The 12520-nt window shown below is 41.4% G+C and overlaps 1 protein-coding gene across 3 annotated transcripts in view; it reads right to left on the bottom strand.

Annotated features, from left to right (window-relative positions):
- adka (adenosine kinase a) overlaps positions 1-12520 on the bottom strand; it is a 128414-nt gene that overhangs the window by 110383 nt on the left and 5511 nt on the right. For all 3 annotated transcript variants that reach the window (XM_047812868.1, XM_047812866.1, XM_047812867.1), the window contains exon 3: positions 10899-10952. In XM_047812868.1, coding sequence (XP_047668824.1) covers positions 10899-10952 — 54 coding nt within the window. The remainder of the gene's footprint in view (positions 1-10898; positions 10953-12520) is intronic.

The following is a 12520-nucleotide window of genomic DNA, read 5'->3' as shown; positions in this document are numbered from 1 at the left end:
TATTCTTTACTCTGATGAGTGGAAAGCCAATTTAAATTGAGATGTTAAAATGAGCTGAGTGAGATGTGCCTCTGCCGAAGCAGCGCGCCAAAACAATTCGGAGGCAGCGCGATGACTGATTACTCTGCTGCTTATTTGTTTTGAAACAATTACTGGTAATCATATTGATGTTTATGCACGGTGCCCTTTCTGAGAACTAAAACTCGGCTTTGTAATTACATCACTGGAATCTAATCAAGAGGAGATAAACCTTCACCTATGCTAACAACATATTAAAATGCAAATCAGTGCTGGTGTAGACATGGGTGCGCTCCGAGGCCTAATTATCCCGTGATGTCACACGCACGGCCCATGTGTTCCGTTTCCTTGGTAATGTGTCAACCCAAATCCAGTCATTAGCTTTGATAACATTAACAATGAAACGCAAAAATAAAGCGTATTGGAAGAGTAACACAGGTATGGAGGAGCTGCTTCAGAGATGATATCTGCCACCACAGAGACGCCGTCTTACCCTGAAGCCAACAGAGTCTCCATTATCAGTCCCAGATCTGACTGAACACACACACAGATCTTTATCATGGTTGTAATCCTGGTGCAAGAGTCATATCACGGTTCACTCTGATCCACTGATACACACACACACACACACACAGTGCCCCGAAGGTTAGGTCAACATGTTCTGATCTTTTCCTAGGTCAAAGAGCGGCTTCATGCTACTCCGTACCTTCTGTCACACTCTTGCACATTGTATATAGACCCTTCAGAAGTCTGTGTACATCTCCTAAGCCTGCTATTGAGTGGGGGAGACACCGAGAGACAAGTGAGATAAGACTCTGGTGTGCTTTTTAAAACTAAAACATAAAGACAAAGCCCTAAGGCTCACTTCCTCAGGGAGACACACAAGAATGATCTGGTGAACTATGATGGTCACTCTAAATAATTCACATCCATATAGAGAATGCTGCATAGCCTAACATGATCCCTGAACTGGACAAGATCTGACAGCTACCCCAATCACCGCAGGAAATGGCTTGGTACTACAGGGAAGTGTGTGGTAAATTTTCCAGACTGTATTTTTAAAAAAAAAAAAAAAGTCAGATAAACAAATAATGTGATGATATTCCACTGTCAGGATGTTTACTGTGCACACGACATGACTGCAGTATAGAAAACTGAAGGGGGGAAGAGAAAGAAAAAAAAAGACAGTTAACCAAACACAAACTCGTCACATATTCTTTCAGTAATACTTTTGGCTTGTGGTTGTTTTTGAGTGTAACAATTCACACTGTGGAAAAGAACATAAAAGTTAATCTCAGCTAAAAATAAATAAATAAATAAATAATAAATGTATAATTCAGTGCGTCAGTGTATGTTTAATTACTTGACAAAACAATTACTTGAGCAATCGTGTTAGCATAATTTAAATCTATCTAAAATATGGGACTTCTGGAAAAAGCCATTCAAAAAGTAGTACATACAGCAAAATATTTTCCATGTGATGTTTTGGCCAATGGCTTCTTCATGCTGAGGGTCAGAATTCACAAAGTCTGATGCTCCCCCTGCTGGAGGACACGCATGCCAGTTGGGGTAAAACCGCAGGAAGGCCCGGAAAGCAACGTAGCATTTGTCCCTGCTCAGGATGTAGCACGCTGGGACTGCGTGTACTCAGCTGCAGGCCTGAAGTCAGTTTTACAGGCTGGAGCAGACTGACAGAAGGCTGGTGCAAGGAAAACTGTAACTGTTTTTAAGTGAGATTGTTTATTATACAGAGTCATGAATTCCATATGAAATGCAAAACTTGTACCGTGCACATGGAGCAGAAAACATCAGTGTAGCATTTAGCACAAAAAAGAAAACACACAGTCTGGCTCTGCTCCATCTTGGCCAGCAGCGTAGCAATTATGAACGTACATCTTGCGTAGGACAGAGAAAAAGGAACAAATTCGAATAACACACGGGCCTTAGCCCGGGACTATCACAGTACCTAACTCACAGGAGACATTTGGCTACAGGCCACCTTATGTGCCTAAGTGACGAGAGATCGACGTTCCCGGTCGAGAGGTGAGAGGGCAGAGAGCGGCGGAAAGTCCCACCACAACTGTAAAAGTCAATGTTGCGTTTTCTGTGCAGCGCTACAGAACACACTCTGTGGCTGGGGAAGTGGTGGTGTGTGATAGTGGTGGGAGGGGAGTGGGTACAGGCTTTCCTGGCAACCAGGTTAGCGCAGCTATAATTCACAGCACATAAATCCAATACAGTCATAACAGTGAGCCGGGGGATGATGATGGAGCCTCTCCTCCACTGCCGAGAGTCTAAAGGGACCGGGAGAGGGGTCAGCATTCGGACAGTGAAGCATTAGGGGGAAATCAGTCGGAGGGAGGACAGGAGGCCCTGGAGCTAATGGGAAATGAATCAGGAGGTAGAGAAGGACCCGCCAGGGAACATCGATCCTGGGCAGTAGTCGTAGCATAGGGAATTCAAGATCGGCCACAAGATTCATGTTGGCTACAAATGGCAGGTCTATATACACAGCCTAGCCTCTAGTCTCACTCCCACAGGACCCAAACCTGCACTGTGATCAGCACTGGGATGTCGAGCCAACCTCTGACCTTATGTTTTGATAAGAAGGAGCAATAAGTGCACTTCTGGGAGCTAAAACCCCCAATCTGGGAAAAGGCCAAACAGGTGGATGTGTACTCACACAACCAAAATATGCAAAAACATGACTCGGTGAAGCATGCAGTATTTGTCATTCTGATAAATTTCATGAGTGTGTCAGGAATGGCATGCAGTTGATTAATTGCTGGACTCTCATAGCTAAGCATCCTTGCTATTTTTTTTTTAATGCTGGCAAAGCTTTTCCGAGGCAGAAAATTGCTGAATAAATGTTCATATCGCAGGAAAGCGTTCTATACAAAGGTTTGTATTGCCAAACGTACCATTTTCCCCCTTCAATCCTAAACACACCTGCACTTCAGACTGCAGTGTGCCCAGGCTCATTTTTCCACCATCTCACAAATACAGAACAGCACACTCATCAGAAACAGCTATATCTGAGCCACAAGGAAAACAGGAAACACACACACACACACACACACACACACACACACTCCCAGGGGAGAAGGACAGTCTGCACAGCAGTGAAGGGAGAGCTCCTGCACCCTATTATCACCTGAACTGTTTCATAATTTCTTCGCTTTTATGATACCAGTACATGGTGAATTTTCTGCTTGCAACATCATTCTCCAGGGTAAAGGACTGAATGTGACTGACAAACACTTTTTTTTTGGCCACAGATTCAAATTCCAGTCCGACTTGCACGTCCAAGAATATAGTAAAAAAAAAACCTATGAGCTTAAACCGCCATCTGCTGGACATTAGAGATATTACAACGGAATAATGGTGAGCTTCATAATGACGAACTTGGTTTAAATAGTCCTCACTTCATAAATAGTAAAAAAACAACCTACATTCCTGTTGCCAGGAGACTTGCATAAAGCTGTATCTGTGTTAACAGCTGCTGGTCGTTGTCAGATGTTTGGAAGCACAACTGAATTAAGGAATTGGCTCCTGACGTATTGCTCGGGTCACAAATTGCACATAATGCCCTAGTTCTTTGAGCCATCTACATTCTAATCCAGAGAAATACATAAGAGTTTTAAATCTCATTTTATTTGCACATGCAAGCATATTCATGATTGATGACAAATTTTCATGTATGTTAAATTATACAACCAAATATTCACGTATATAAAATTCACAATGTATTTTAAACAGCTCACGAATAATTGCTATGTCAATATAAAACAGCTGAAGAGTTACTATATTGAAAGCACACCTATGTCTAGACATAGATATGAATAAAATATAAAGTGGGGTTTATTTTCAGTCATTTCACTGGTGTGGCCTTTAAACTAATGCCTCCCTCTTCCCAACAGGAAAGAATCCAGGATTCTTAATAAAACTGCGCTCAAAGATCCTACATGAACTTGCTTGTAGGTTTCACCAGTGTTCTCTTTAAACTTGATTTTTTTTTACCTTCAGAATAAAGTCTCACTATAAAGCCTTTCACACTCACAGATGATGTGTAGAAACAGGAACGTAGAGTTACATATAAGAGCGGAGGAAGGAGTACGAGTACAATTAGACTGCATTCTATGTGGACAAGGCAATCTCGGAGAGATTAGTGACTGCAAAGTAGTGGTAGGAGAGAATGTAGCCAGACAGCATAAGTTGGTGATGTGTAAAATGTCTCTGGTGGTCAGGAAGAAAAGGAGAGTAAAGATAGTAAAAAGAAGAATGTTTGAGGAATGCAGACAGAAGCTGAGACAGTGTGTGGTCAGGAAGAGCTTCCACAGCAGAAGTGATCAGGGAGACAGGTAGAAGGGTCCTAGTGGTGTCATCTGGAAGGAGAAAAGAAGATACATAAGCATGGTGGTGGAACGAGGAAGTACAGGACAGCATTCAGAGGAAGAGGATAGCTAAAATGAAGCGGACAAAGAAAGGACCAAAAAAAAAAAAAAAAAAAAGACAGACAGGATTAAAAAAATAAAAATGAAGAGGGGTGTGGAAAAGGCCAAATATATAAGTCGTATGCCAGGATAGACAAGAGGGAAGGTGAGAAAGACTTGTACAGATTAGCGAGACAAAGAGAGACGGGAAGAACGTGCAACAGATAAGGGTGATTAAAGACAGAGATGGAAAAGTGCTAACGGGCAAGGAGAGTGTGCAAAGAAGACGGAAGGAATATTTTGAAGCGCTGATGAATGATGAAAATGAGAGGGAAAAAGGGGGGAGGAGGTGTACAGTAGAGCAAGAAATAGGAAAGATTAGAAAGGATGAGGTGAGAAAGAATCTAAGGCGAAGTGGAAAGGCTGTTGGTCCAGATGACATACCTGTGGAGGTGTGGAAATGTCTAGGAGAGACAGCAGTGAAGTTTCTATCTAGATTGTTTTAACAGGATTTTAGATAGTGAGATGATGTCTGAGGAATGGAGGAGTGTTCTAGTGCTGATCTTTAAGAACAAGGGTGATGTAAAGAGTTTTAGCAACTACAGAGGTATAAAGTATAAAGAAAGAAAAAAGTACTGTGGATATTTGTGAGCAGCAATATGGTTTCATTCCCCGCAAGTGCACTGCTGATGCAATTTTGTCTCTGAGAATATTAATGGAGAAGTACAGAAATTCTCAGGAGTTGTTGCACTGCGTCTTTTGTGGATTTAGAGAAACATATGACAGGGTGATGAGAGAGGAGCTACGGTATTGTACGAGGAGTGACAGTGTTATGTCAGGAGTGACAGAGAAGTACGTCAGAGTAGTTCAGGATATGTATGAGAAGAGTATGAGAGATGTACTGTAGGTTAGACAGAGGAGTTCAAGGTGGAGGTGGGGCTACATCAAGGATCGGCTTTGAGTCCCTTCTTGTTTGATATGGTAATGGACAGGTTGACAGATGAAGTCAGACTGAATCGCTGTGGACACTGATGTTGCAGATGACATTGTGATCTGTAGTGAGAGTAGAGAGCAGGTGGAGGAACAACTGAAAAGGTGGAGGTCTGCTCTGGAAAGAAGAGGAATAAAAGTCAGTCATAGTAGGACAGTACATGTGTATTAACAAGAGGAAAAGAAGAAGAACAGTAAGGTTACAGGGGGCTGAGGTCAAGAAGGTACTGGGGTCAATTGTCCAGTGTGACCGGGAGTGTGGAAAAGAGATGAAGAGGCGAGTGCAGGTGGGTTGGAGTGGGTGGAGAAACATGCCAGGAGTGTTAAATGACAGAAGAAATGTTGTCAGCAAGCATCAATGGAAAGGTGCACAAGACAGTAGTAAGAGCAGATCTGCTGTATGGGGTAGAGACTGTAGCAGTAACGAAAAGACATGAGGCAGAGATGGAGGTAGCAGAAATGAGGATGTTGAGGTTCTCTTTAGGAGTGACGAGGATGGACAGGATTAGGAAGGATGGAGCACGTCAGAGGGACAGCTCAGGTTGGCTGTTTTGGGGACAAGGTCAGAGAGGATAGACTGAGATGGTTTGGACAAGTACAGAGAAGAGAGATGGTACTATTGGTAGAAGGTTGTTGGAGAAAGAGACTCCAGGTAAGAGGTCAAGAGGAAGGCCAAAAAGGATGTGTTAAATTAGGTCATGAAGTTAATTGGTGCAAGAGTAGGGGATGCTGAGGATAGTTGGGAGGAAACTTGCTATGGTGACCCCTAACGGCAAAAGCTGAATGTAAAAGTAGAGGTGCTGTGTAGAAACCTGACATCTGATTAAAAAAAGCTGTTTAAATAATAAACCAGTAGAATTCTAAGCTGCGGCATAATGTGGAGCCGATATTAACATTTTCTCATCCTCTGTAAACAGATAGAGTAAATATTCTGAACTGTCACTCACCATATTCAGTGATATAAATGTATTCTTGTGTAAAATGGCACTTTATAGGTTACAGACACCCTCATAACAAGTCTCATACATTTCCCCCACTTTATATGATAAATGTATGTTACACATTTGCTGTGCAAAGGCCTTAAAATTGACCAAAAAGTTAAGAAATAAATCTTTATCACTTCATTGGTGAGACCATCTGGTGTATTCTGTGGAGAGGTTTGACAGAACATCTAGCTGTTAACACTTCATAAAACATAAGCACCAATCACACTCAATATGCAAATTTAGACAAGTAAAGGATCGTGTGACCGGGGTAAAAGGAGAACTACATTCTAAAGCTATTTAATAGCAAAAAACTCAGACAATGAGAAAATTAAGTATTTCAGACCTATTTGAAACAAACACAAATTCAAACAAGTACACTTACAAACTGTATAATAATAAAAAAATTTAAAAAAAATTAAAAAACAGTTCATTAAACAAACATAATGAATTATCTGAGACAACAAAGCTACACTACATTGTCATCTGACACCAGAAGGATCATCAAGGGAAATATCATTTCAATTAAGAAGCTGAGTGTTCTGATTATAGAGACCTTATCAACACGTTGCAGACAAAACACTGCATTAGCACCAACTGTATCCTCTTTATCTGGCGAGATGATCACATTTATCAGTCTCTTATGAAATAAATCTGGCAGAAACACAAACTGAACAAGATACTGAAAGCCATGTGGGGAACAAATTCACACAGACCTACACACACAGAGACACACACACACACACAGACAGAGACATGCGCACACACACACACACACACACACACACACACACACACACACACACAGACTGAGACACGCACACACTCAGACACACACAGACACACACACAGAGACACACACAGAGACACCAAAAGAGTGCATATATCCCGTACAGAACATCTAACGGAATGCATGGAAAGCCCTTTAGCATGAATGAAGCTCAGTTTATTAGGATAAACTAGTCTTAGTCTTTCCCTAACTTCATACGATCAGAATATTTTTTGTTATTCTCTCTATTCTGTGTAAATGCTAGACTGTTGTGTTTAATCACAAAATCCCAGATCAGCAGTTTCTGAAATACTCAAACATCCCATGATGTGCTGCAGTCATGTGATTGGCTGACTGTTATTAGGAACACCTGACGTAAATATGCAGGTGTTCCTAATAAACTGAACACATGTATTCCACACTTTCCTCAGCATCAAATACGTTTACTTTAAGAACATTTGTTGATAGCCTAAAGTCACAACAGAGAAAAGAAGCAGGACTGACATTCAGCTCGATCATCCAACAAGAGGAAACCATGTTCTGTCATTACTCAAATTCAGGTTCAAACAGAAACAACTTGAAACGTAGCTGGGCAGGGAATTCTGCCTTCAATCAAAAATCCTAATGTTTATTCTTCATGGGCGTTCACCAACACAACACACACACACAGACAAGTCGTGGCCTAATGGTTAGAGAGTCTGACTCGTAATCCTAAGGTTGTGGGTTCGCGTCTCGGGCCGGCCACGACTGAGGTGCCCTTGAGCAAGGCACCGAACACCCCCAACTGCTCCCCGGGCGCCGCAGCATTAATGGCTGCCCATTGCTCCGGGTGTGTGTTCACTGCTGTGTGTGTGCACTTTGGATGGGTCAAATGCAGAGAACGAATTCTGAGTATGGTTCACCATACTTAGCTGTATGTCACATCACTTTCACACACACACAGTACAGATACACACACACACACACACACACACGCAGCAAGTATACAAATTTTCAGAACTCAGCCCAGATAATCTGGAAACAGTCTCACACTGATTTTATTATGGAATTTGTGGGAGAACATGTTTAGTTACAGAACGTGTGTCAAATTCAGCGGCTTTTATTTATTTCTTTTTCAGCCACAAAGGAGACGTTATCAAAGTTCTGTTGCACAAAAGAGTCTCAGACATGCTGCATGATGCGTGTGAACACACCCCGAGTCGTGCGTAACAGTGATCATCAGCGCATATACTCCACTAAAACACTGTTGGGATTTGCAGAAACGCAGGCAGTGTGTCAGCTGTGTAAACCGGCTCAGATCAGGAGGCCTCAGCCTGCGCTGTAACCACCTCTAACTCCCTCTGCCAAATAATAATAATAATAATAAGCCTGTAGTTACATTCACACTGAGGAAAACTCCTCTCCTGAATCATCTTATATTCAGGTCCTGAACAGTACTGATAAATAAATAAGTTTCACACTCTTTGAAAATCAATATGGCTTTATATACTCAAGATAATTAAAACAAGAAAAAAGGAAAAAAAGGTACTGAATATCAAGTTGTAGGTCTGACCAAAATGGAACTCCGGACTCCGGAAGACCAAGGAGAACACACACACACACACAATGACCTTCTCAGAAGATTCTCGAATTTCTTTACAAGACAATGCACTTGTTTCTCATAATTTAATATTTCAAGAGGAAGAAATGCGGGTTTGACAGCAGAAGAAAGAAGAGCTTTGGCAGCTTGAACTCTAACACAAGCACATGCAAACACACAGCACTCCACAACATTAATACTCACACACAGCATTATGCGACTTTTATCTAGACTTTACTCCTTTCACTCGTTTTCTCTTTTCACACAAACTCAACGTAAACCTGCTGGTTTCCATTTTTTTCACATTAAAATGATTTCCCACATATCGGCCATTTTGTGTAAGATGCCCTCAGGTCTGCCCTAAAGTCACTGACTTGCCCAGATAGCTCCACCTTGTGACCACACCTTGTGAAACTCTTTTCTTTTTGCTGAAGTGAAGAGCAAACAGCTTTCATGCAAGTTGCAGGATGTAGGATTTGTGGATCATCATTTACTCAACCGCTATTCAAGGGTGTGTCTCAAACCACACACTATACATTAAATAGTGTGACTAAACTGTAAGCACTAACCTTTACTGTGATCATGTTCACATCAAGCTAAATATTATATTAGTCTATATACAGTAGCTTAGCCTAATACTGCATAATAATTCATTATATTCGGCCCAATACATTTTAGAGATTTTAGACTGCAGGGTAAGACTTTGGGATGTGGTCGTTTAGTGGTTAATGTGTTGAACTACTAGGTTGTGAACTTAAATACCAGGTCCACCAAATGACCACTGCTGGGCCCTTAAGCAAGGCCCTTAACCCTCAGTTGCTTGGTTATATAAAACAAGATTAAATGCAAGTTACACTGTATAATGGTGTCTGCCAAATGCCATAACTGTAAATTTATATTTTAATTTACCTTGAACAAGTCTAAATAAGTATCCATAAATAAATACCGTTTACTATAGAAAGCCATTGCTCCCTTAATTTACCTTTTAACCAGAACAAATATTACAATTTTGGGTGTGATTGTAGGCTAGTTTAGTTTAGTGTGTAGAACACACACATGCTTCCAGTATAAGGGCTCTGTGCTAATGTGCTAAGATCAGTTCTGTGTATTTTGTGATGTAAACAGACACACACACGTGCACACAGACAGAGACACACAGACAGAGACACGCACACACACAGACAGAGACACGCACACACACAGACAGAGACACGCACACACACAGACAGAGACACGCACACACACAGACAGAGACACGCACACACACAGACAGAGACACGCACACACACAGACAGAGACACGCACACACACAGACAGAGACACGCACACACACAGACAGAGACACGCACACACACAGACAGAGACACGCACACACACAGACAGAGACACGCACACACACAGACAGAGACACGCACACACACAGACAGAGACACGCACACACAGACAAAGCAATGTAAAGTAATTTAGTAGAATAAAGGCTATCAATATTTAAGAGTAGATTCAGCACCTTCCTTCACAATGGGACAGACCTGAACTAAACACCACCACAACTAAAGCCTCAGAGCCAGAAAAGCACTCTGGTTTAAATCAGCCTTATACAAAAGCTGGAGAGCTTTCTGCTTCTTCTGGACGCACAAATTCCTCCTTCACTCTACAAAGCACCAGGCAAAAGGCAGCTTTGCCATTTTAACCCAAAATATCTGTGTTTAACAAAATCATATTTCAAATAATACACATCTTAGGAACCTCTTTAAATTGTACCAGTTAGATCGTGTGAAATGATCTGATAAAAGTCATTTGGCACAAACCTTATTACAGTACTAATGTGTTCACAGCAAGTTTCATCTTTTTCACACCTTGTGCTATTCATAACCTTTGTTCCTTTTAAATTCTTCAGTTATTTGTTCAACAAATAACAGCAATGTTTCTCTTTAAGCAGGTAACTTAAGTAAATGACTTTCACGGTGTATATTTACGATATATACCCATATTTGAATAGCAGGATGTGGTGCATATTATAAAAGGACAGCGTGATACAGCTGATAAAATGTTCATACAATTAGACACGTGTTTGAATCCAGACCAAGTAAACTGCGTTCCTGGATAAACAGAAACTAAGAACTCACATTTCCTTGTGTTTTTCTTCTGCTAAAATCTGGTCATTTGGCTTGAGCCCGTACCTGTAGACGACAAAAATAGAAGAGTTTCTTTAATACTCATCAGCAGCTGAACAAGAATTAGACAATGCCTCATGTGCATAAATAAATCATGCACATTTTCATATTTAACTGGTGTATAATTAAAGTTCGATACACTTCTAAAACATTAGCATCTTAGCTAGAGATAATTCTATGTAAAGAAACTGACATCAGCTCATCATATCGGGTTAAAATACTTTTGAGAACAACAACAAAAATACACAATTTCACACACGACATAGCAAAGGAACAAAAACATTTAAAATATTTGGTTACATAATTAGTGTAATCAGCATTATGTGCATTTGGATCCCAGTAAGGGTGTGTGTGAGAGTGTGTGTGTGCATGTAAAAGCTAAACACAGAGGTTTAAGCTAATCTGGAGCTCATACTGACTGAAGCTCATCATGTCTCCAAAACAGCACACATCAGTCGAGACATGAGCAGAACAATAATCATTGAAGTTACTCAAACATGAAGTATTACTAAAGATTTTCATTCCAAACCATTAATACATTTAATTTAAAATAAAAAGAAGATTTTCCTCTATGCTTGAAAGAGTTAGACTTAAGAAAAGGTTTGCTTTATATTTATATATTTAAAAAATCCTTTGTGTAATAGTTTAGTCAAGAAAATGGCATGCATGGCAACACATCTCCTTCGCATAGAGTTGATCAGGTTGTTGATTGTGGAATGTTGGTCCACTCCTCTTCAATGGCTTTGCAAAGTTGCTGGATATTGGCAGGCACTGGAACACGCTGTCGTATACGCCAAACAAAGCATCCCAAACATGCTCGATGGGTGACATGTCCGGCGAATATGTTGGCCATGCAAGAACTGGGATGTTTGCCGCTTCCAGGAATTGTGTACAGATCCTTGCAACATGGGGCTGTGCACCATCATGCTGCAACATGAAGTGATGGCCGTGAATAAATGGCACAACAATGGGCCTCAGGATCTCGTCACGGTATCTCGTGTTCAAAATTTCATCAATAAAATGCACCCGTGTTTGTTGTCCATAAGATACGCCTGCCCATACCACAACCCCACCACGGGCCACTCCATCCACAACATTGACATCAGCACACCGCTCACCCACATGACACCATACACTGTCTGCCATCTGCCCTGTACAGTGAAAACTAGGATTCATACGTGATGAGAACGCCTCTCCAAAGTGCCACACGCCACCGAATGTGAGCATTTACCCACTCAAGTCGGTTACAATGACGAACTGCAGTCAGGTCGAGACTCCAAAGAGGACGACAAGCATGCAGATGAGCTTCCCTGAGACGGTTTCTGACAGTTTGTGCAGAAATTGTTCGGGTATGCAAACCGATTGTTGCAGCAGCTGTCTGGGTAGCTGGCCTCAGACGATCTTGCAGATGAAGATGCTGGATTTGGAGGTTCTGGGCCGGTTTTATGTACTGCCAAATTTTCTGAAATGCCTTTGGAGACGGCTTATGGTAGAGAAATGAACATTCAATTCACGGGCAACAGATCTGGTGGACAATCCTGCAGTCAGCATGCCAATTGCATGCTCCCTCAAAA

This window comes from Tachysurus fulvidraco, chromosome 4, assembly GCF_022655615.1.
Source record: "Tachysurus fulvidraco isolate hzauxx_2018 chromosome 4, HZAU_PFXX_2.0, whole genome shotgun sequence".
Taxonomy (NCBI): Eukaryota; Metazoa; Chordata; class Actinopteri; order Siluriformes; family Bagridae; genus Tachysurus; species Tachysurus fulvidraco.
The sequence above is the reverse complement of the archived record's forward strand: the minus strand, read 5'-3'. Positions and strand labels throughout refer to the sequence as shown.